Here is a 27,302-nt window from a genome sequence, read left to right on the forward strand (position 1 = left end):
ACCTCAGGTAATTAATCTCTAGGATTTATAAAGATTTCAAAAAAAAAATGAACACATAGATAGATAGATAGATAGATAGATAGATAGATAGATAGATAGATAGATAGATAGATAAAACAGCCCAATTGATAAATGGACTAAAAAACTTAACCAACATTTCACACAAGAAGTATAATCAATCAACAAATATATGAAAAAAATTCAATATCTCTAGCAATTAGAGAAATGCAAATGAAAACTAATATTTCAACCCACTCCAGTCAGAATGACAATCATCAAGAATACAGATAACAATAAATGTTGAAGAGGATATGGGGGAAAATGTACATTCATACATTGCTGGTGGGATTGCAAATTGGTGCAACTGTTATGAAAAGCAATATGGATATTCCTCAGAAAACTTGGAGTGGAACCAGTATTTGACCCAGCTATCCCACTTCTAGGTTTCTATACACACACACACACACACACACACTAAAAAAAAAACAAAAAACTTTAAAATCAGCATACTACAGTGACATGGCCATGTCAATGTTTACAGCAGCTCAATTTACATTAACTAAGCTATGGAACCAACTTAGGTGTCCTTTAATAGATGAATGGATAAAGAAAATGTGATATTTGATGGAATATTACTTAGCTTTAAAGAAGAATAAAATTATGGCATTTGCTAGTAAATGGATGGAGTTGGAGAATATTATGCTAAATGAAATAAGCCAATATAACAAAGACAAAGTCCAAACATTTTCTCTGATATGCAGATGCTAATTCACAATAAGGGGAAAGGGTGTGTTAGGGAAGAATAGAGTTACTTTAGATTAGGTAGAGGGGAGTGGTGGAAGGAGAGGGGATATAGGGATAGTAAGGATAGTAGAGTGAAACAGACATTATTATGTCATGTTCCTATATGACTGCATGAGCAATGTGCTCCTACAACATGTACAATCAGAAAAATAAGAAATTATAACTCATTTATGTAAAATGTATCAAAGTGCATAAATGCATTCTACTATCATGTATAACTAAAACAAGTTAAAAAAAGATTATATGTAAAAAATAATAAAATACCTCAAAATAATTTCTTCCTTGACAGAAAAAGAATGCAAAATATTCTGTGAAAGAAATCACTTATAAATATAGCAAAATGATTCTTCATGTACAAGCCTACATCCTTGTGGGAACTGCTATGGTTTTGATAGTCAGTGTCCACCAGAAGTTCATAATAGAATGTTTAAAAGATGCTTAGAAAATGTTTAGAAAAGAAATGATTGGGTTTTAACAGTCTTAACCCAATCAATGCATTAATCCCTGATGCGATTAATTGAAGGCTGTAGGGTGTGTCTGAAGGAGATGGATCCCTGGGGGTGTGAATTTGAGGTGTATATTTTTTATCTGGAGAGTGGAGTCTTTTTGTTCTTTCATCATCATAAGAGCTATTTCACTCCACAATGATATTCTACCTCACTATGAGCCCCAAGGAATGGAGCTGGATGTCTATGGACTGAGATCTCTGATACTGTGAGCTCCTAAAAAAAACTTTACTTCCTCTACAAAAAAAAAAAAGTGTATGTGTATATGGTAATAATCCCTCACGTATATTGCAAAATAAGAAATATTTGCACACCAATATTTGTTACAATATTATTCAACAAGTCCATCATGTACATTCCAAACCAATATCCTTTGAAATGATTGGATAAGGCAATTTGGAACACTGAAACTAGAAAATTTTTTCCATGTCAAGAAGGAAGAAATTTTGCAAAATATATAATAAGGATAAATCTAAAGTACATTATGTTAAATCAGTCACAAACAAAGAGATACATAGTACAGCATTCTGATTATAAGATATCAAAACTAAAAAAAATGATCATAAAAGAATTGAGGATGATAATTATTTTGGAGGAGACAAACATAAGCCCATGTTTCCATGGTAGTAGATTTTTTTTTTTTTTTTTTGCCTTTTCAGGTGCAAACTTTTTTAGATATATTACATAATGATTTGAAATAAGATTACTGGAAGGTACACTTGAAATCCTGAAGATGGCATTTTATTTTATTCATTTTTTTGGTGGGGGGAAAGAGGAGAACTCAGGGGCAAATGACCACTGAGCTACATCCCCAGCCTTATTTTTTATTTTCTTTAGAGACAGTGTCTCACTGAGTTGCTTAGCACCTCTCTGAGGCCGGCTTTGAACTTCTGCCTCAGTCTTCCAAGCCACTGGGATTACAGGTGTGTTCCACCAAACCTGGATATTTTATGGTTTTGATCAATTACATTAAAATTTCAAAGAAAACATTGCAAATTTTTTAAAAGCTACATTTAAAGATCTATGGTCTTTATTCTATAAATAAGTAGAAATTCATCAATGTATAGATGATACTTGCATGTAATCTAGGTTTTAGCAATTCTGAGGCAGGATGATTACAAATTCAAGGCTACTTTCAACAACACTGTGAGAACCATTCTTCCAATATAAATGCAAACATAGTTCATTATTAAACCATCCCTGTATGCAATCTATTACATTTACATATAAAAAATTTCCATGGATATGTACATTGGCAGGACAAGAAACCAATCTAGATGAAATATAAAAGTCATAAACAGTTGTAATATTTATACAAGCAAGTAAAAGCACAGGTAATTTTTGACAACAGAAACAAATATCATGCATATATTAATTTCAACTTATATCATCCTAACTTGTAAAGTCAAGGAAGTTGCCATTTAATCGATGTAAGGAAACATACTCTACAACATGAATCCTACTCTATAAAATGACATAAATAATTTAAAAAAAGAAAGAAATTTTATCCCATACAATTGCAAATATCCACGGATATATTATTTTAAAAACCATTTTATATAATGATGCCTATGACTATTGACCCCAAAACAGCAGCACTGTGAATGTTCACATTCATTATATGGCAGAAAATATTACAGGAATAGCATTAGAAGTATTCACTAAGAGCTTTGACCAATAAACATAAAAAATATCAAAGAAACTACTTTATGAATATTAATAAATTTCAAAGTTTTGACTTAGAGATCTCTAGAAATGTACATACATTTCTTAGAAACCAACAAATACTGGAAAAACCTGTTAGACCATGAAAACTATAATAATAAGCAAAGGAGAGTGTTTTTGTTGTTAATTTGAAAGTACTCAAAGGAAAAGGGAGAGGCTTTAAAGAATTTGAAAGCATGATAAACAAGGGGAGACATTCCATGATAACAAGAGAAACAAACCTAAAATTCTGAATATTTTATGTTTTCTGCTGGATAAATTCTCAATAAACATTTAACTTCCTCCTTGATGTTGGGATTCTCAACTGTGTCTTTGACTATGTGAGGGCCACAATATTTTACATCACTGAATTACTCTAAAGTACCACTTATCTAATATGGAGAATATATATCACACCAAGAAAGGAAAAAGAATAAAGACTCAGGGAAATATAATTAACATTTTATTTTTTGTATCAAAACATGCCCAATCATTTTTTTTTTTTTTTGAAAGCAACAAACTGAATCCATTCATGCAGACCAGAAACTCCCAAGATATATTCTGTGAAGGAAGGAAATTAAATGTTGATAATTAATTGGAAAGTATGAAGATAGGCTTACCCAGGAAGACCAGGTTTCTGTAGTTCTCTAACATCACCTCTCTGTATAAATTATGCTGAGCAGGCTCAAGGCACTTCCATTCCTCCTCAGAGAAATAAATGGCCACATCACTAAATGTTAACCGAATCTGAAATGGAAACAGGCAAATAAATAGCACACTGAGCAAATGATCAGTCACACAGGTTTTAATTTGACTGAAGTTGAAATGAGATTTAATACAAATGGATTGCATGCAGGGAAGTGATTTTAATTATTCAATAACACATTTTTAAACACTGTCATAGTCTATTAGCTAACTCAGTGGAAAGAGAGCAGATTAAAGCCAAGAGTCTATATAATTTTCTTTGATGAAATATAATAAAAAATTAAAGCATCAACAAAAGAGTATACATTTAATTGCTTTTTATGTTTTAAATTGTATGATCCTCCGAAGAAGAAATTATGGTGATCAAGGGCAATTCTCAATTTTTAATTGTAGAATGATAAATCAAAAATTTACTAAAATGCAGACTTTGATTCAATGGTTCAGTCATGGGGCTTGGATTTATGAATAAGTATCAAGTTCAATAATAATTACAATAACACTGAGACAAGAGAAACTTTTGAATTACAATAAGGGAGATCACTAAGGAAACATTCATTGATACTTGAGTTCAAATATTTAATTGGATTTATGTAAATCATTAAAATAGCAAACAACAAGAAGAATCCACTTAGATCATTCAAATGTATACATATCATTCAAAGAGATTTTCACATTTTATTCTGTAAAACCCAAAATGATGTGACAACAATAATGGTTTCTGTATTTCTTCATAAAACATTTTCAGTAAATTGTAAACCTTGAATAATACCCAAGGTTTTCTTTTTCTTTTTTTTAAAGAGAGAGATACAGAAGAGAGAATTTTTTAATATTTATTTTTCATTTTTCGGTGAATACACATCTTTATTTTATTTTTAAGAGGTGCTGAGGATTGAACCCAGCGCCCCGCGCATGCCAGGCGAGCATGTTACCACTTGATCCACATCCCCAGCCCACCCAAGGTTTTCTGATCTGTAATTCAGAAGAAAGGGAACATTAATTCATAGGAAACAGTAAATTTGAAAAGAATTTACTGAGCATTACAGTTAAACTGAAATTATTTTTATTTTATGTTCACATACATTAAATATCAATATACTATATAGTAAAACGACAAATTTTCATGTAAAAATAATAGATATATTTTTTGAAAATTTGTAATCATTTTCAGGTTGTGACTTTTTTTTTCTTTTAAAGACACTATTTAGATAGACACATTTAAGGATAATAAATGACAATAAAGTAGGCACTACAATTTATGAATCTTGTATATTCTTTGATTTCTCCCTTATTCATGAGTTGTTATGAGCTATAGTTTATAATTTTGTACACTTAGAAAAATATGAGTGTTGTTTCTCTTACTGAACATGCAAGGAGCTTATGAGGTGTACATGTGTGAACAGAAGATACAATAAAATAAAATCCTGTAGGACTGTGGTCTCCTTCAGAACCAACACCTATGGTAAAGCCAACACCTATGGTAAACAAAAGTGACAACCTCCATTCTTCAAAGCAAGGGAAAACAAAAATATGAAGAAAAAACACAGTTTCTGTATCAAATAGGGTTTTTTAAAGATAATTTAGGGAGATCATGCCAAGATTCTTATTTATCAAGACAAACCAACGACTGTTATAGGGAAAAGTCTGGCAGAGAACATCTAAATCAGAAAAAGTTAAATCAGCTATAATAGAGCAGACTAATATAAAATGCCAATTAACATAGAAGGACATATCATCACTTCTGTGATATGAGGAACCCAATTACACAAATTGAAAAAAATACACTAGTTTTATGTAATTTTATAATTGTATGTCTCCCATATCCATACTCAGTAACCTCTAATAGAGTGTTCCAATAGATGTTCTTTAGCATTGCAGAGAATTGAGATCTTCTAATCTTTCTGCTCTTTTAGGACTTACTAAGTTACTAGGAGCATGGATGTGGATTTTATTTACAGTTTATACTTATGAATGGTGGCATCTGAATAGAATATAAAATGCAAGGAAAGGAAAAGGAGACAGTAGCAAGGTGCAGAGTCAAACCAAGAGGTGTTCACGTGAGCCAGCTAGCTTTATTTATATCAGTAGGTTACTTTAGGTCATTGGCATCATTAGTACATATTGTTCATTGTATTACTAGGCAAGTTACAGACTTAGTATGTAACTGAGGAATAAGCTGCATAATGTTGCTAAGTTGCAATGTGCAATGTTAGGAGCTTTGAGAAGCTCTCAAGAAAGTCCATTGTATAAAGTTACCATTATGTGGACAGGTTTAGGAGCAGTAAAATATGTGGTTGTCTAACAAGAGTTCCTTTATACCCAGTAGCTGAGGGTCTGAGATTAAGTTCAAGGCTGATAAGACTCTGGCACAGAGCTTCCTCATGAAGAACATTACCATAGCAGCAGCTAGGCACTGCATTTGTATTAGTTATCTTAATAGTTCCAAGAAGAAACTGCAGAATATTCCAAGTGTGGAAAACAGTGTTCCTGTAACGCCCTGGGAATTTGCTCGCCAGAGGAACATTACCTTGTACACTTCCAGAACCAGAATCCCTACAGTATACAAAGTATGGTTCTCTTCTTCAGCAATATCTTGTGACTCCAAAACATCCCCAGTGGAAATCAAGGATACCAAGAGTTTGGGATATTTACTTGTCAAAAAATTGTTTTCAATATTGCAGGTCATAAATTCATGACATAATTTAGATGAAAGTGTGAAAATAGAAGAAAGAATATAGGAGATCTGTTTGAAAATATGTTTTAAAGAACTAAAATAGACTATATTTTTTAATCATTTTTTTCTTTTTAGTTATACATGATAGATTATATTCTGACATTATACACACAAGGATTATAACTTATTCTAATTAGAATACCATTCCAGTGGTTGTACATGATGTGGAATTTAACTGATCATATATTCATATATGAACAGGGAAGTTATATCTCATTCATTCTATTGTCTTCTCTATTCTCATCCACCCTTCCCTTTATTCCCCTTTGTCTAAACCAATGAACTCCTATTCTTTTCTCCCTATCTTTGTATTGTGTGTTAGCACAATAACATTTGGCCTTTGATTTTGGGGGACTGGCTTATTTCACTTAACATGATTTAGACAGTTCCATACATTCAGCAGAAAATGTCATAATGTGAAACTTTTTAATGGGTGAATAATATTCCACTGTGTATATATACTGCCCTAAAGTTGCATTGATTTAAATTCTCCAGACCAACTGGCATTCAATAAGAACCTTGAGCATACCTAAGCCTAAACCCTGCCTCCAGGAGTTCTATCTATGGGATAACCTCTCTCACTCTAACAATCCCTTGCTTTGTGTTGAATAAGCATCATGCTAGACCACCTCACCAAAAATTGCTGAGAAAGGAAGCTGATAATCTTTTAGTTCCAATGGAAATAGTTCTTATACTTTTCATCAAGATCTGTGTGTCTGTGTATGTTTCTATTTTGGACCCTAATAGTCCATGGGAATTCATACATATTTATGTATTATATTCTCATATCTAGCATTTTTAAAATTTTATATATATATATATATACTTTTGTAAGATATCTATGATTTCTTTAATTTTTTTGTATTTGTAGATGAACAGCATGCCTTTATTTTGTTTATTTTTATGTGGTGCTGAAGATCGAACCCAGTGCCCCACATATGCAAGGAAAGCACTCTGATGCTGAGCTACAGCCCCAGCCCAAGGTATCTAGCATTTTTTATGTGAGTTATTTTTAATTGATCAGTTTTTTTTTTTAAAGACTTGCATGTTTGGTTAGTATATATTAGTTTTGTTTTATATTTTTATTTTATTACTTTTTATTTCTAATTTTTAAAATTTTTTTGAGAGAGAGAGAGAGAGAGAGAGAGAGAGAGAGAATTTTAATATTTATTTTTTAGTTTTTTCGGAGGACACAACATCATTGTTTGTATGTGGTGCTGAGGATCGAACCCAGGCTGCATGCATGCCAAGAGAGCACGCTACCGCTTGAGCCACATCCCCAGCCCTAATTTTTAAAATTTTTAGTATGATATTTTATTTATATATTTATTTATTTATATATATATATATATCCCACTTATCAATTTTCCTTGATTCTCTTAATATCTTTTCTTTTGCTAACAGCCAATACTTATTGTTCTCTTTCAATCATCCATTGAATTTTTACTTCTATATTTTCTCCTTCTCCCTTGTAATCATCACATCCTTCATCTCTTTGGTTCTCTCCCTATCCACCAAATTCTAAACCCTTTTGCAAACGTATTGTTTTTAATGTAGAAAATTACTGAGCATACAATTTCTATTTACTGTCACAACACTTCAACTATCACAGGAGAAACTATTTGTTTAAGTCTGAATATTCTTTGCATTGATTGTTGTAGTAATTTGTCTTCTCCTAAAAGGTGAGTAACTAGAAACATTCAGGGATATTATAAGTCTACAGAGGAGAAACTCTACTGCTTCAGAGCCATGTTAGATGAGTAGACACATAAACAACACGGAAAAGCAAGGGAACAAATTGCCAGAAATACACCAAGGTAATTCAATAACAGAAGCCATTGAAACCTCAGGGGAAGTAATGTCAGAGAATGAGTTTAAAATGTACATAGGTGACCTGATCTGCGTGGTAAAACACAATGTAACGAGTAAAAATTAGAAAGAAAGAAAGAAAAAAAGAACAAGAAGTAAAAGAACGCTTCCATAGAAAGAAATTCTGAAAAAAAATCAAGCAGAAATCCTGAAAATACAGAAATCAATAAACCAAATTATAAATTCAATAGAAAGTATCACCAAAAGACTAGACCACTTGCAACAGTTTCAGGCAATTGACACAAATATATACTCTATAAAAATAAAGTTGACCATGGAGAAAAGATATTAGTAGACCATGAACAGAACTTCCAAGAAATAAGGGAAAACATGAAAAGACCAAATTTAAAATTTATCATGATACACAAAGATGCAAATATACAAACCAAAGGAACTTACAAACTTTTCAAAGAAATAATATCAGAAAAGTTCCTCAACCTAAAGAATATAATGGGAAATCAAATATAATAAAATTTTGTTTATTTACAAAATTCTAAGTACACAAAATTACAACAGACCCACATTATTATAAAAATGCCTAATATACAGAACAAGGACATAATTTTGAAGGGTTCCAGAGAAAAACAATAGGGGACACTCAGAGGAAAACCAATTCAGATCTCACCTGATTCACATACACCTCAATGCTCTGAGGTGTAGGAATAATATGTGCCAAGATCTGAAAGAAAGTGGATGCAAACCACGAATACTATATCCAACAAATTATGTTTCAGTTTGATGATAAATTAAAAACTTTCCATGATAAACAAAAGTTAAAAGAATATACAACAAGAAAGTCTGCACTACACAATAAATAAAATATTTCATGAACAAGAAATAAAGAATAAAGCTGAAAACCAGGAAAGGAAGGAACTACACTAGAATAGTAAATCAAAGGGAAAAATATTCCAATAAAAAATAAATCAAAATGACAGGGGAAAAAATCATTTCAACAATATTACTGAAAGTAAATAGCCTAAACTCAGTGATCAAAAGATAGCCTAGCAGATGGGATTAAAAAACAAGAACAACAATATGCTATCTCCAAGGGAGTTAGCTCATTGGCAAAGACATGCACAGATGGAAGGTAAAAGGATGGAAACAAAACACATCATTCACAAAGAAGGACATTTCACACTTCTTAAGGGAATTATATATAGATCATGAAGACATAGTAATCATGAATATATATGCCCCAAACAATGGAACATCAATATACATCAAACAAATCCTTCTCAATTTCAAGAATCAAATAAACTACAACACAATAATACTAGGTGAGTTTAACACACCTCTCATCACTGGATAGACCCTCCAAATAAAAACCAAATAAAGAAGTCATAAACAAGACAGGGATGCCCTTTCTCACCACTTCTATTCAACATAGTTCTTGAAACACTGGCCAGAGCAATTAGGAAAAGAAGAACTTAAACTAGCACTATTTGCTGGTGACATGATTCTTTAACTAGAAAACCCAAAAAACTCTACCAAGAAATTTCTAGAACTAGTAAATTAATTCAGCAAGTGGCAGGATATAATATCAGCACCCATAAATCAAAGGTATTTCTGTATATCAGTGACAAATACTCTGAAAAGGAAATGAGGAAAACTACCCCATTCACAATATCCTCAAAAATAAATAAGTAAATAAAAAATACTTGGGAATCAACCTAACAAAAAGAGGTGAAAGATCTTTACAATGAAAACTATAGAACCCTAAAGAGAGAAATAGAAAAAGACCTTAGAAGATGGAAAGATCTACCTTGCTCATGGATAGGCAGAATTAATATTATTAAAATGACTGTACTACCAAAAGCACCATAGAGGTTCAATGCAATTCCGATCAAAATCCCAATGGCATTCCTCATAGAAATAGAAAAAGCAATCATGAAATTCATCTGGAAAAATAAAAGACGCAGAATAGCTAAAGCAATTTTAAGCAGGAAGAGTGAAACAGGTGGTATCGCTATACCAGACGTTAAACTATACCACAGAGCAACAGTTACAAAAACAGCATGGTACTGGCACCAAAACAAGCTAGTAGACCAATGGTACAGAATAGAGGACACAGAGCCTAACCCACAAAATTACAACTACCTTATATTAGACAAAGGTGCCAAAACTATGCACTGGAGAAAGGATAGCATCTTCAACAAATGGTGCTGGGAAAACTGGAAATCCATATGCAACAAAATGAAATTGAATCCCTATCTCTCACCATGCACAAAAGTTAACTCAAAATGGATCAAGGATCTAGGATTAAACCAGAGACTCTGCATCTAACAGAAGAAAAAGTTGGCCTTAATCTCCAGCACATGGGGCTAGGCTGCAACTTCCTTAATAAGACGCCTATAGCACAAGAATTAAAACCAAGAATCAACACATGGGATGGATTCAAACTACAAAGTTTTTTCTCAGCAAAAGAAATAATATGTGAGATGAATAGGGAACTTACATCCTGGGAACAAATTTTTACCCCTCACATATCAGATAGAGCTCTAATCTCTAGAGTATATAAAGAGCTGAACAAGATAAGCACCAAAAAAATAAGAACCAAATAATCCAATCAATAAATGGGCCAAGGAGCTGAACTGACACTTCTCAGAAGAGGATATACAATCAATAAACAAATATACAAAAAAATGCTCATCATCGCTAGCAATCAGAGAAATGCAAATTAAAACTACTCTAAGATACCATCTCACTCCAGTCAGAATGGCAGCCATTATGAAGACAGACAACAAGAAGTGCTGGTGAGGATTCGGGAAAAGGTACACTCATATACTGCTGGTGGGACTGCAAATTGGTGCAGCCAATTTAGAAAGCACTATGGAGATTCCTTGGAAAACTGGGAATGGAACCACCATTTGACCCAGCTATTATTTCCTCTTCCCGGACCATACCCAAAGGACCTAAAAACAGCATATTACAGGGACACAACCACATCAATGTTTAGGCAGCACAATTCACAATAGCTAAACTGTGGAGCTAACCTAGATGTCCTTCAGTGGATGAATGCATAAAAAAAAATGTGTTATTTATAAACAATGGAATCAGCACTAAAAAATAATAAGATCATGGCATTTGCAGAAATGGATGGCATTAGAGAAGATTATGCTAAGTGAAGGTAGCCAATCCCAAAAAAACAAATGCCGAATGTCTTCTCTGATATAAGGAGGGTGACTCAAAATGGGGTTTGGAGGGAGAACAAAGGAGGAAGATTACCTCTAGATAGGGAATAGGGGTGGGAGGGAGAAGGGGAATTAAAAAAAAGAACATGTATAAAGATTTAAATTGGGTGTCAACATACTTTCTATAGAAACAGAGATATGAAAATTTGGGGTATATATGTGTATTAAGAATTGTAATGCAAAAAAACCTACAAGGTACATTTATAAAAGCATAAATTTGGTGAACATACATCATATACAGAGATTTGAAAAATTGTACTCTATATGTGTAATAAGAATTGCAATACATTACACTGCTGTCGTGTATTTAAAATAAATAAAATCAATAAAAGATTTTTTTTAAAAATTTCAATTTTTGTGCTGGGGTTATGGCTCAGCGGTAGAGAGCTTGCCTCGCATGTGCAAGGCCCTGGGTTCGATCCTCAGCACCACATAAAAATAAATAAAAGTTACTGTGTACAACTACAAAAAAAATTTTTTAAAAAGAGGTTCTATAAAAAAATACAAGTTTTTAACATATACTCATAAAACACATATAGAATATTTCATCCGTCATGAAATAAATACACTGTCTTCTCAGCCACACATGGATTCTTCTCTAAAATATTCCTTATCTTAGGACACAAAAAAACTCTTAGCAAATACAAAAAAAAAAAAAAAAAGTTTATATTGCATTCTATCAGACCATAATGGATTCAAATTAAAAATCAATTATAATATAAAGGCTACTTTATTTCCTGGAGACTAAGTTATATGCACTTTATAAAAATACGTTCTCATAAGTTATACATGATAATATAGTGCATTTTGACATGATATACATAAATGGAGTATAACTTCTCCTTTTTCTGGTTGTAAATGATGTATATGTACATAAGGTAATAATGTCCTATTCATTTTGTCCTTCCAAACCCACACTTTGCTCCCTCTGTGAAATCCAATATCCCTCTATTCTTCCCTAGCAGCCCTACTCTATTGCAAGTGAGCATCTGCAAATCAGAGAAAACATTTGACCTTTGGTTTTTTGGGACTGACTTGCTTCACTTAGCATGATATTCTCCAGCCCCATCCATTTACCAACAAATGTCATCATTTCATTCTTCTTTTAGGCTGAATAATATTCCATTATGTATACATTTTACATTTTCTATATCCACTCATCTGTGGAAGGGCACCTACATTAGTTCCACAGTTTATATATTGTGAGTTAAGCTGTTATAAACATTAACAGGACTGCATCAGTGTAGTATGCAGATTTTAAATTTAGCAGGTATAAAACAAGGAAGGAGATAACAAGGTCAATGGCTGTTGCATTCCAAGTTTTCTGAGGAATCTCCATACTGCTTTCTATATTGGTTGCACCAATTTGTAGTCCCATCATTAATGTATTAATGTACCATTTTCCTGAAATCCTCATATACATTTATTTTTGTTTGTATTATTGATAATTGACATTCTGAATTCAGTGAGATGAAATCTCAATGTAATTTTAATTTGCATTTCCCTAATTCCTAGAGATGTTGAAAATTGTTTCATACATTTGTTCTTCTTACACAAAGTGACTGCTATGCTCCTTAGTTCATTTATTAATTGGGTTCTTTAACTTTTTGGTGTTAATTTTTTTGAGTTCTTATATATCCTGGAGATTAATGCTCTTAAATGACCAATGGATAGTAGCAACCAGGCTTAAAATTAAAAATATACTTAGAAATACATGAGGTGACAAGATTTCTCGTGTTTTAGGGTAGGTGGAATTAATATTGCCAAAATGCACATACTACCAAAAATGCTATACAGATTAACACAATTCCTATTAAGGTTCTGATGATGTTCTTCACAGAAATTAAAAAAAAAAAAAAAAAAAAACCATCATGACTTTCATTTGGAAAAATAAGAGGACAAAAATAACTAAAGCAAACCTCAGCAAGAAAAGGGAAGCAGGAGACAAGATGTTCAATTATATTACACAACTATAGTAAGAAAAAAAGTATGGTATTGGCACCAAAACAGGCACGAAGGCCAATGGTATGGAATAGAAGACACAGAGACAAACCCACAGAAATACAATTATCCCATGCTAGACAAAGGTGCCATGGACATACACTGGAGAAAAGATAGCCTCTTCAAAAAATATGGTGCTGGGCAAACTGGAAATCCATATGTAGCAAAATAAAACTAAACCCCTATCTCATCCTGCACAAAACCCAACTCAATGTGGATCATGGACTTAGGCATTAGACAAGAGATCCTGCACTTGCTAGAAGAAAATTAGGACCAACTCTCCATGATGTCAACTTAACAACTTTCTCAACAAGACTCATAAAGTACAAGAACTAAAATCAAGAGTCAATGAATGTGTGTAATTCAATAAGTGTAATACATCATACTTATGAAGGGCAAAAACCATATGGTCATCTCAATAGATACAAAAAAAAAAAAAAGAGTCAATGAATGTGTGCACCTTAATATTTTACAAGTTACAGAGATAACATTGTTTAAACTTAGTAATTTAAATATATAAAAACTTTACCTCACTGGTTATGTTCTTTACTTCTTTGTACAACAATTAAGTTTTGTATTCACACATTTTAAATCCCATAATACATCATTTCAATTTTTCCCTAAATAATCACAGGTTTTTCAAAGAAATTAAGAGAAAACTGTATTAATAAATGTATAAAATGATTCATATAAGTTGGTCAATGTAATTTTCTCATTTGGTTAACCCACAAGTTTTTTATTCATCAATGAATATTGTTAGACTAGCTATTATTTTGTTAACCTACTCATTACTTTCTACTTTGTATGATCTCAATATTTAGAATTTTTTCATAAGGAGGATTTGTCCCCACTTTGCTTTTTTTCTACTTTCATTATATATTTTCTCATTTTAGATAAATACTAGCTCAATGATATTTGCTTTTTGAGGTGGTAGTAAAACAATGCTATCATTATTTTACATTATTATTTAATTATCATTACATTATTACATTATTATGATGATTTACATTATTATCATTTTAAATTATTTTACATTATTATTTACATTATTATTATTTATATTATTATTATTTCAAATTATTTTACATTGGGCCACTGGGAGTATCTTTAGATTTACTTTTTTATATGTACCAAACTTTTAGTCTTCTTATTTTAAAAAGAACTATGGTATTTTCTAGCAAAAGTATTCTAGGCTTGTGTTGTTCATTGAATTTCCACAATTTTACACTAGAACAAAATGGAAAATATTTCACAAAAGGAAGGCTGATACAAAATTCAACTATCAATAAAATTCATCACATTAACTAGTTACAAATAAAGTCATAGCTCATATCAACAGTTACAGAAAAGTACACAAGAAAAGAAAAAAGGAGAAAGAGGCAGTTAATGAGAAATAAAAGCCAAACTTTTTTTTCACTGATGACTTAATCATGTATGTAGAATACCAAAAATAGTAAAAAAAAAAAAAGGTGGACCATGATTATACCAAATGTGTAGAATAAAGATTAATATTCATGTCAGTTGTGTTTCTATAGGATCAGTAATGAGTTTGGATTTAAACTTGCATTTAAAATGCAAAACACAATACTATTTATATAGAACCAAGAAATAAAAGACAGAAAAATATGAATCTGACAAAAACCAGTATAAAAACATATGCAAATTTCAGAAAAAATAAAGAACATACCATATTTATATTAAGAATGTAAATAAATGGTAAAGTAACCAATCTATGGTTATTAATAAGAAGCTCCCATACCATGAATATGTCAGTTATCTCCATTTACAAAACCATATTAAACACAATCATGATTATAATCCTAATAAGTAACTTCACAAATACAAAAACAAATCATTCTAAAGTTCTTCAAACTACATAAACCACTGAAATTCCCATATACTTGGATATTAAACATTTTATGAGATATATGCTTAGCAGATATTTTCTGCAATCCATTGTCTATTTTTATATTTCACTGATTGATTCCTTTGTTATATGAAAATATTTTTGCTTTATATATTCTCACTTGTTTTTTATTTATTTATTTTTTTTTTTGTACATTGATTGGATGTCCTATCCAAAACCCCTGCCAACACCAATGTCAAAGGATTTTTTCCCATTTTCTTTCAGAAGTTTTATAATTTCAGGACATATCACAATAGTACATGATTACAACGGGTATTATCAAAATGATTGTAGGAAACCCACATACTGCAGAGAATGTGCAGAAAAGGAAATTCATGGACACTCTTGCAGGAATATAAACTGGTACAAACATCATAAAAGACACTATGGGAATTTCTCTAAAACTAGAAATAACATATGACCCAGATATTTTCCTCAGTACATATTTGCATAACTCATGATCCTTTAGAAAAACAGAATCATTTAAACATACAAATGTATATGTACAATAAAGGGAATTTAAGAGATTGATTCTCATGATGATGAGATGAATAGTCCCAAAATTGTTGCCTGCAGACTGGTAAAACCGGGAAACTGGTAACAGATCAGTTCAAGAAGCTGGAAGCCTCAAAATTTGAGGCGGTCAATAAAGCAGCTATAGTTCAAGACTGAGGGCTGAAAAGATCCCTGTAGAGGAAGAGGTGCAAGTTCACTTTAAAAGGCCAAGTAGCTAAAGTCAGATGTCTACAGATAACACCATCATAAAAAAGTGCCCATTCAAAAAGCTTTGTGCATAAGCCATGGCAGCTTCTCTTTGTTCTTTCTTTCAAATTAAAACTATTGGATGGTACTCAAATTAAAATTGTAATCCTCCTGTCTCAAGCTCCTGAGTCCATGGGCATACAGTTATGTAACACCACACCTCTCGTTGAACTTTGTAAAGAAAAATGTTGTAGATGGCAGTCGTGGCAAAACTACAAGGCCAGCCTTAAGCAATTTATCAAGGTGTTGTCATAAAAGTGAAAAATAAAAATTAAAAAAGTTGGGAATATATTTCAATAGTAAAGCAACACTGGATTCAAGTCGTGGTAATAAAATGATATTTTTCATTTGTTTTAACATAGATAAAGCAGGAGGACCTTATGTCAGTGGAATGATCTAGACACATAAATACATTGCATACTCTATGGGGTGGATTATGATTAAAAAAAAGTTGAATGTATAGAAACAGAAATGTGGTTGTTTTAGGATTATAATAGTTTGCATCATATGAGAAATTCCAAAGAAAGTACAATTGTAGATGTTCTGACTATAGATTCAAATAGGAGATGTTGGATTTTATTAACACATTCTGTAGCCCCAGCTCTTAACACATTCTGATTGTACATATTAATGACAGCTAGTGTAATATTTTCATATTTGCATCGCATACATTGATAATATCCAACCACCCCTCTTTAACCCCTAACATCCTAGTATGTTTTTCAGACTTATTAATTAAAATTTATTTTAGTTTTCATATATAAAAGATAATATATGAGCTACTATTATTTGTTCATCTGTCTTTTTTTCCTTAGCATTACATCACACACTTTCCTGTTTTGCTAAAACTTAGAGGATTTTTACTTTGGTTTATGCCTGAATAGTACTCCATTGTGAATATATAACATTTTCTCATGGATATGTTAAATCGCTTACCTACATCACTAATTTTTCTTCTTAGAATTATTGTTAAACATACTGTTTTACAAAATAAATTTAAATAACAAAGAAACAAAAATAATAAAAGTAAATTAGTAAACTATGCTCCTTGATCTGATTTGACCATATTGGAAAAAAAAAAAAAAAATCAATAAAAAATCATGTCTCTTTTACTTTAAATTCATTAATAATATGTTAATTCTCTTTGAATTGTTACTCAATAAAAAAAATTGGGGTGTCTTCAGTAGACTACTTAGAAAACTGCTCTCATGTAAATAATGAAATACAACTTTAGGGTTATAGGAGGCAAGTGATTCATAATATTTCAGCACATTTATAATTTCAGTGTTTCACTTATTTGGCCCAAAAGTCCCAAGTTTCTTAATCCATCAATTTATCTAAGAATGACATATTTAATTATTGTTGTTGGGGGGCAAAGAGTCAGAGACAAAGATGGTCCGATTTTTACCATTTGTTTGCTGGTTTCTGTCACAAGCTAGGCAAGGAGTTCTGCCTTGTTGATCCCCAGAGTACTACTGACACTGACATTTCTCTGTTTTTTATTTTTTTTAATTATTTTTTTAATTTGTTTTAATTAGTTACACATGACAGTACAATGACTTTGACATATCATACATTTAAATCAGATGGGATGTAATTTCTCATTTTTCTGAGTGTAGAGGTCGCAGAATCATATTGGTCATGCAGTCATATATATACACACAGTAATAATAATGTCTGTTTCATTCTACTATCCCCCCAACCCCTTCTCTCCCTTCCCATCATTTCTCTCTACCTAATCTAAGGTAATGCTATTCTTTTTTTTTTTTTCTCACATGTTCATACATGTGTTTTGTACAACGATGGGGGTCTCCTTCCACTATCCATGCAATGACATTTATCTTTAACAAAAGCGCATATTGAGGAATCACAGTTGATGTGTTATTGAATGGCAGAATAAGCACAAGGTGAAAGTGCAATGGTGTTTTGGGGAATGTGGATGGGTTGTGTTAGTTATGAATTTTGACTAAGTCTTAGCCAAAATCTTTTTAAAAACATAGCCATTGCATTAAATACATTCTTATATCTTCCATGATCGTATAATTAAATCTCGGGGACTATATTTTTCATAACTAGGTAACTCAGCATTGATTTCTCAAACTCTTCTTCCTCACATTTGAAATACCTAATCTCCCCTCCTCAGTATCATTGTTCATGTTCCTCTCAAACAATTATTTATATATCTGAGGAAACTTTTAATATTGAATAATTGGCAGGTGAATCAGTACTTGGTTGTCACAAACCATCTACGGGCTGTGTTTGGCTTGTGTTGCACATTGCAGCCTCCTGAGGGGATAGGTATGGCACTGTGAATACCCTGTCAGGGATTGACTGCATGATGCAGGTGAACCTCCCACTCCAACTCTGCCTAAGATCCCACACAGCACCTGAGATGGGTATGAGCTGCCAAAATGTCAATCTGCTCACTACAAGGCATCAGGAACCAAGACTCCATCCTTGAACCCTATACCTGCCTTTGATATCCCCATTATAAAATAAACCACATGTGGGTGCACTCTCTTTCCAGCATGGAAGGTTGACTCATAAGGTCAAAGAGCCATCTTCCCCTGCTTCATGGATACTACTTTCTGTGTTGTGTGATTTTTTTGCAACCGCCTTCTTAACTTCATGTGGCAGCCAGCCCATTTAAACCCAGTTTATCTCACCCTGTGCAGGATGCAGTCAAGACTTGGTGGATATTCCTTCTCTCTGTGGCCTTTCTCTTGTAAACACAAAAATGAAGACACTAATACACATTTGCAAGTCTAGACCTCATCTTGAGGCGACCTGTAATAATATGAAAGTCAATAATGCAATATCTATCAGGGGTGGTATCACAAACATGTAATGCCAACTGCTTGGGAGGCTGAGTCTAGAGGATCAAAACTTTTGACTCTAGTCGCCGTAAATCAGCAAGATTCTGTCTTGAAATGAAATAAAAATGTTGATGATATAGCTCACCAGTAAAACAAGTATGTTCTACCCTCAGTACTATTGGAAAAATGCAATTTTTTTCCTCATTTCTCTGAAGTTAAAAATCCTCACAAACAAGGAGGAAGCATAGGGTGATGCTAGGCTCAAGATGCCACTGCACACTCACCATTTCATGGCTTTGAGGATCCAGGCCTGCTCTCAAAGGATCTTCAGAACCTTCTCAACATAACAACCTCTGACTCCTGAGCATAAGAGAAAAGTCTGGAGCCCCATCACAACAATGGCATGCTCTGAAGAAAATAACCTTGCTAGATTGCAGAACCCTGCCCTCTCCTCACTGGCTGTGCATGGGTTTGGACCATTCTCATCAAGTACTTTTGACTGGAGAGGGCTTCAGAGCCTGCCCCAAATCTGAGCCCAATGAGCCTTCTTTATGAGTCACAGATGATTCCATTTCAACAATAAATGAGGCCAAAATGACAAGTTCCTGTCTTTTTATTTTATGTCTGGAAATTGAAGCCCAGAACCTCAGGCTGCACCTATTTTACAGTAAATTTTTCTCACAGAAGGGGTAGTTGCCCAGCCATCAGGACATTTACAGTTAATCCTATATATGGGGTAATATCAATTTATGCGTTATTTATGCTTATTTATTATTTATAGATAAAAACATAATGACAAGGTAAAATTTTACTTAAAATTTTTGTTCTCCAAGCTTGTGATAGACAGTTTATACTGGGAAGCAACCACCTAAGTCAGTAATGTCTAATTAAAACAACAGACACGGCAAAAGGATAAATTAAAATTTACTAATGTTCACATTAAAAAATTTAAAAAAATAAAATTGTTAAGACAATATAAGCAAATGTATCCAGAGTATTATCATTATGTGACCAATGTAATATTACTAATGAAATATATACATTTGGAATTACATCCTAAAAGTCACTATATTTAAAGCCTCAAGTGTGTCTCAATTCAGGGTAGCCGCATTCCAGAGTTGAGAGCTATGACTCCCCTGACCTAAAGGAGGTATAGAGCCTGATCCCACACTTTTTATGCTAGAGGTGTGGGATATAGTTTCTTTCTAAAATGTCTCCTCAGGCCCAAATAGCAGGAGAAGCAATGCCCCAAGTGACAACATGTACTTTTAACCACAAACTATCCAAAACTAGATCAATCTTTCCCACTTGATGCTGGTCAAAGTCCATTCCCTTTGCAGCTATTAGATAGCAAACAATGGAATTTGGGATCCCAGATGTTGGGGAATATGTATCTTCAGATTTTTCCAGAGCATAGACTCTATTGTTGAAATATATGAAATAAAAACTCCTTATTTGGCAATTTGACCTTGGAACCAATGGGAAGGCTTATAATATCTGTTTCCACCTGTGATCAAAGCCCCACAACTAACAATCAGCTTGGCTAGAACTCAAAATAAACTGTCTCCTCCCAAATCCAAAACACCTCCACCAGCACACAAGACTAATGCAAAATTTATTATCATCATCAGACTTGGAATGTAACAATTATTAAAGAAAGCAGGAATTGTGATATATGTATATATAATACAGTACTATATATTACATATTTTAAAATGTGATCTTGGGACTCCAATTCCAGAATCCAGGGATCCGGGTTTAGCATACACCAAGAACAAACACCATCTAGAACCCCCAATTTATCAAAATGTAGGCTGATACTGAAAATTTAGTAAGTTTAATCAAAGTTTATCATTTATAAAGCAGGCTGCTCTAGAGGGATATAAAGAACCACAAAGCCCTAAGTTTTAAAAACACAGATGGGCATGCTTTATAAAGGCATGCAGTACAAAACTTCTTTATTAAGAGTATATGGTACATGGTAGTCAAGGAAGGACATACGATTATTAGCAGTACCAGCAATCATCAGAGAATTGGAATATGGAGGTCAGACAAGGAAGTTCTATATTTTATATTTAAGCATATGATTGACATGAGTGCCCATGATGACAAGATTATAAACTTTCTGAAAGAACATTAATGTCGGCATCAGATAATGGTTAACCAGTATATACAAAGTAAATTCAAGTTTGTTTGTGAGCTGTGAAGCCACAACATCTACTTGTCTCAATAGCCACCATGTAGCCATTATCCAACTGAGTCCTGTAAAAACCCCAATTATAAGGATGAGAAAATAAGGCTTCTAGATATCAAATGGCTTCTAAGGAGCTATGTCAGATCTGAGGTCTGCCCACACAACAGAACTGGATGAAATTCCTTCTAAGCTCCTGAAAGTATATTTTTTTCTTCTGATGTTCAAGACAAAGAAAAATAAGCTTAAGAGGAAGGAAAAACTGAGTCCCCTAAAGAAAACAGCTCCTTTCCTTCAAAAAACAATACCTGGGATCGTGATTCTGATCATCATTGTAGTCATAAATCACCACAATCTGGGAAGATGCTGGGCTGTTGGCACATCTGTGCTCAGATAAGACTGTCTATAGAAGCTTAAGACACATTTCAGAGATAGGACTGAATTACCAGGGTTCTCCAATGCTGACAGAGACCCTATTTGGCCAATAAGGACTGACCTGCCCCAAAGAAGGACTTATGCCTGCAGGCTAGAGAAATGCCATCAGAGTTTCCAGTCCACAGCTGCTAGGTCCCACTATAGGCAATGCAGCCTGTTTCAAGCAGCTTCACCCCTCCAATCTCAAGGTGTCACTGCACACTCACCATTTTCTGGCTCTCAAGGTTCCCAGTATTCACCCTATACATCTACAGCAGGTGCTAAAAAAAGAGCAAACCATGCCTTCTGAATACAGGAGAGGAAGCCTAGAGATGAATACTAAGAATGGGAGGCTCCAGAGACAAAAGTCACACTGGACTATCAAAGCCTGCTCCTCCTCACTGGCTCTGTGGTAGAATGGACAGTGATTACATAAGGGCTCCTCACTGAACCCTCCTTAAGTCATTACCAACTCAGACTGAGCCTAACGAGTGTTCTGAGTGACAGATGACATCAAATGTAGGAACAAATGAGGTCAGAATAATAGGTCCTTAGTGGTAGCTTTTTCTTTTTCTGTCTTTTGAGGTGAGGGTAAATGAAATCCCAAGTCTAGACTGCAGCTAATATAAGACAATTTTTTCTTGTAGTAGTGGGGTCCAGCCCAGTATGGTAAATATTAGCATTTAACATTGAATATAAGCTCACTTTAAATTCACATGGATGATAAATGTTTGTATATTACTCATGAATGAAAATATTGTAATTACAATTACTATAAAATTTTATTTAACTTTTCTACTCTCTGTTCTTATAAGAAGACAGATTAAAGTTTGAATGGGGAAAAAATCCCCCAAAGCAGCACTGTCCAATGAAAATAGTATGTGAAACACATGGGTAATTTAAAATTTTCTAGTATTTCAATTAAAAATATGAAAAAAACAGTTGAAATAGATTTTAATACCATAGCCCAATGTATCCAGAATATTACCACTATGTGAGTAATAAAATATTTCTACTGCAGTATATGTATTTTTGGAACTATACCCTCAAAACTCTCTATTTCAAGCCTTTAGCATATCTCAGCTTATAGAACTGCATCCTAAATTTGACAGCTCTCTCCCCCCTAACCTCAGGGAAATGAAGACCCGACCCCTCCTTTTCATACTAGAAGTGAGGGATAAAATTCCTTGCCAATATTTCTCCTCAGGTCCAAAGAACAAGAGAGGCTCTCCTGTGAGAGCAAGAAACTCCAACCAGAAGTTTCCAGAATTAGACACTTTCTCACCTAATGCTGGCTATTGTGCATTCCATTCCAGATATCTGACAGAATCAAAGACGAAGTTCCAGGATATAGTACCCAACATCTTCAGATCTAGCCATAGCTTTTATTCTATTTTTTAAATGCATTAAAAGCAAACTTCTTAATTTACAGTTTGACCTTTGAACTAATGAACAGGCCATATTATTTTTTCTCCTTGACCAAAGCTGCACAATTAATAAGTAAATGGGCCGGGAATTAACTGTTTCTCATTTGAAAGCCCAAACACCTCTACTAGACCATATGACATGCAGAACTTTTCTTATTATTTTAAGATTTTGTGGGGCTGTGGTTGTGGCTCAGAGGCAGAGCGTTTGCCTACCATGCATGAGGCACTGGGTTTGATCCTCAGTACCACACAAAAATAAAGATATTGTATCCAACTATAACTAAAAAATAAATATTAAAAAAAAAGATTTTGTTAAAATTATTTTCAAAATGAAAGATTTGTGTCTTTATAATAAATATTTCATATTATAACACAAAGAAAATCTTTTTCATATATCTGAGTTGTCATGGAGCTCCCATTTCAGGATCCAGGGAGGTTCTTTTTCAGTTTATAACAAGAACAAAAAACAGTCAATAAGGATGTTAGAGAGAGAGAGAGAGAGAGAGAGAGAGAGAGAGAGAGAAAGAGAAGAGAAGAGAAGAGAAGAGAAGAGAAGAGAAGAGAAGAGAAGAGAGAAAGCCACCATGTGGAAATGTCCATTATTCTAGTGGCATGCTGTGGCATGCTCTGCCATGGTTGGAGAAAAACGCTTTTATAGGACTTCATTCTGAAGATTTTTCTTGTAGTGAGACTAGGATATCAACATCTCAATCCTACCTCCTAATTCGTATATTAATGATCTTTTCAGCTAGGTAAAGCTCAGCAGTCAAATGTGTAGCTTTTAGTTCCAGGTTCAAGTCCATTTGAAATATTGACTTGAAGAATATTTTTATGGATATATGGTTTGAAGTACACAAAACTATGTCATGAAATGATCATCTCTCACATTCCCGTTATCCAGTCTGTAGGCTTCCCCTAGGACCTCTGGTCGGTGTTGACTTTCACTTTTTAGGGGGTTGGGGGGGGTTCTGGTACCAGGGATTAAACTCAGGGGCACTCGGCCACTGAGCCACATCCCCAGCCCTATTTCGTGTTTTATTTAGAGACAGAGTCTCACTGAGTTGCTGAGTGCCTTGCTTTTGCTGAGTCTGGCTTTGAACTTGCAATCTTCCTGCCTCTGCTTGCTGAGCCTCTGGGATTACAGGTGTTGGTCACCATGCCTGGCCTTTGACTTTCACTTTGGACAGCCTTGTCTTTCTTTCCATTCCCCAGCTTCCCAGGCACTATGCTTCATCTGAATACCTGCCTGTCACTGGGTCCTCCTTGTTTTTTTCATTAGCTCCTCTTTCTTTCCTTTCTCTCCAAGTCTGGTTTTTGTCCTTTAGACAAATTTTTCTCTGTTCCTTAAAAATGCTGTAGCACAAAATAATTGAAGAGTCTGGATTTTAAAGTGTAAGACTGTAGAGTCACACTGCGTGCATTCAGCACAGGGACTAGCACATATAGAGCCCAAAACAAAGATTCATCAACATCATCATTGATGTCAACATCCTCCTTCTTGTCATTATCATCGTCATCGTCATCATATTTTCTTTCCTGGAGTGTTACCACAGTCTGTAAGTCTAGCTTTGGCCACCAACCTCCCAGCTTTCCATCTGTCAGCAGACATCCACTGGCACTTCTATTGGCATCGTGGAAGCCACACACCTAATTCCAAACTTAGTCTTTCTTTCAGGAATTCGAATTGGAATTTAATTCCTATTGTTTAGGTTCACGATGAATAGGGCCTCTTATTACCCAGTTGAGAACTTGGTTCTAACTTCTAACAGTGTCTGAATAACAGAGATCCACATAGCAAGTGAGGCAACACAGACTTGTGGCCTCCTGAGAGTGCCTAGAATTTGTGAGCATTTCTGTGTTTGAGGTTCACCCATGAACATGCTGTCTGAATGTAGCCCACGGGTCAGGGCACACCACAGGCTCAAGATCCTTTCTCTCACAGGAAATTTTCTTTCTTGGCTTAGAGTGGCTTGTTTGATTTGGAGCCACAGCCATCCGAAAATTGGGATGTATTTGATTCCTATATGAGGGACTAGACAGACCTTGGTCCCCAGCATTAGGCAGCAAGCTCAGCAGCATCACTGATACTCAACATTCATTCTATCTAGGACACCTGAATCCNAAAAAAAAAATCTACAATACACTCAGGGACAAAAAAAAAAAAAGCAAATAAAATATTTTAATAATTAAATGTAAGACCATTTTTCCCCTGAAATATAACTCTTTCCTGCCTTTTTAATTTGTTTGTTTGTTTTTTGAAGCCAGAAAGCACAAAACAAAAGCAGGCAAGAGACCTGAACTGTCAACTTATATGAGAGTTATCTAAGTGTTTAATAAATAAATAAATGAAAACCTTAAGAATATTAGAGAAATGAAAAGTAAAATTCTATCATTGACAAAATTAAATAGTATTTAGAAACGTATGAAACAATAGAATACTGATGAACTGAAAAAGGAGTTTGTTATTATCTATTTGTGGAAACTGTTTTCCTATTGTAGATATACAATATTCTCCCACCACAAACACAGACTTACAAAAATTGTAGCACATGTGACCAAAATAACATGCTAAAAATATAACAGTATTTATCCAAACACTTGAAACCCACGGGGATGATTTAAGAGGATGTGCATTTTGAAAGACATAATAAAACGTAAATGGTGGGGGAAATGTTGCTAGGGGCCAGTCACATTTTTGGTTATATTATATCCAGTCTAAGAAATAGTATAAAACACCATGAAAAGTACATACACACACACACACACACACACACACACACACACATATATATATATATATAAACTGCTATAGATACACATATAAATTTCATATGTGTGTCAGTATATAACCATATATACATTTATGTGGTATTTCACATGTATACATGTCAATCACCACAAAGTCTGGAAAGACCCTGCCTGGGTTGCCATCACACATCAGCCAGACAGGACTTGAGGCTGGATCTGAGGATGCCCTGAGGGGATAAGGATGGCTGCATAGAGTCTCTACTGATGGCATTCTCCCCATTTGGCTGGCCAGTGGGACAGAGGGGTTCACTGCCATAAGGCCAGCAGACTGCAGAGACTATGTGGTATTCCCATCAGTTTCTGTTCCTGCCATAGCCAGTCACCTTGGTTCCAAAAACCTCTCTCCTCAGGTTCAAGATGTCACTTCACAGAGATATTTTAGTAAATTTCCTACCACTGGGGAGCCAGGCCTGCTCCCTAAGTTTCTTCAGCATCTGCACAGCACAACAACCTGGGATTCCTGATACTGCAAGAAAAGCCTAAAGCTGGATGAATTAAATGGAGGCCAAGGCAGAGAAGGCCAAGGCCAAATTGCAAAAGCCCACCCCCTTCCTCACTGACTATGCAGTGGATTGGAAAGTTTTCACCGTGTGTGTTAAAGCATATGAGTTATCAAAATATAAATTTACACAAAGCTGTTTTCATTGTTGTATTTTCTAAATATAAAGAAAAGTTTCTATTTGGTATTCACTTCCTTCTCACAATCAATACCAGGCATTTCTTGCCTTTCTATGTGGCAAAACTATGACAGTTCAGGAGAGAGAGAGAGACTATTTACATTACTTTCATCTAAAGAACCAATGAATAAAATACTGTCAGCCTCTTCAAACGTAATGGTTTACCCAGAGATCAGGTTAATAACATCTCTGCTGACTCAGATTTGGAAATTTGAAAATGATTAAAATTTCATACTCAGATGTAATCCACTGGTCTTAGGATTTAAAGTTCTTGGGGGAAAAAAAGTAGAAGAATGTGAAAAAGTGAAATTAAGGGTTTTTTGTTGTTGTTCTTATTCTTGTTTAGGATAAAAAATTTTAGTAAATGTCCATGCTGGCCTTTTATATGTTTTGAGTTCTTTTTCATGAAATAAGACATTATCACTAATATCTGGAAATTAGCCATGATCTTCCCCTTTTTTTAGTTAAGAGAAAAATTCATACTCACACATTGGATATTCACTTCGTTTCTGCATAGTATTTAATTTTACTATTGTTACTAATTGAGAATTTTAAAGAGCAAATAGAATGATTTTAACAAAATATATAATTGTAACTTTAGGACATCTCTTAGATCAATAAGTGAGAATAACTTCTGGAAACTTGGAAAAATTTGTTCTATTTGAGATATTTTAACTTCTCCCTGCTTCAAACTAGAAAAAAAAAAAAAAAGAAAGAAAGAAAGAGAAAGAAAAAAAAGTCTTCTTTCCAGAAAAATCTTTTCTTTTTTTTTTTTTTTTTTTTTTTTTTA

The 27,302-nt window shown here is 33.8% G+C and overlaps 1 protein-coding gene across 5 annotated transcripts in view; it reads right to left on the reverse strand.

The window, feature by feature from the left end:
* LOC107155910 (zinc finger protein 11-like) overlaps positions 1 to 27,302 on the reverse strand; it is an 83,179-nt gene that overhangs the window by 39,067 nt on the left and 16,810 nt on the right. For 4 of the 5 annotated variants that reach the window (XR_007341334.1, XM_048785389.1, XM_048785390.1 and 1 more), the window contains exon 2: positions 3,635 to 3,761. Coding sequence is in view for 4 of the 5 variants with exons in the window: in XM_048785389.1 (XP_048641346.1) it covers positions 3,635 to 3,761 (127 nt within the window). In the remaining variant the exon portion in view is untranslated. Of the gene's footprint in view, positions 1 to 3,634; positions 3,762 to 9,758; positions 9,764 to 27,302 lie in introns of those variants that run through there. The other variant, XM_048785391.1, reaches the window with a different exon arrangement.

The sequence above is a fragment of the Marmota marmota genome, unplaced genomic scaffold (assembly GCF_001458135.2).
Source record: "Marmota marmota marmota unplaced genomic scaffold, marMar, whole genome shotgun sequence".
Taxonomy (NCBI): Eukaryota; Metazoa; Chordata; class Mammalia; order Rodentia; family Sciuridae; genus Marmota; species Marmota marmota.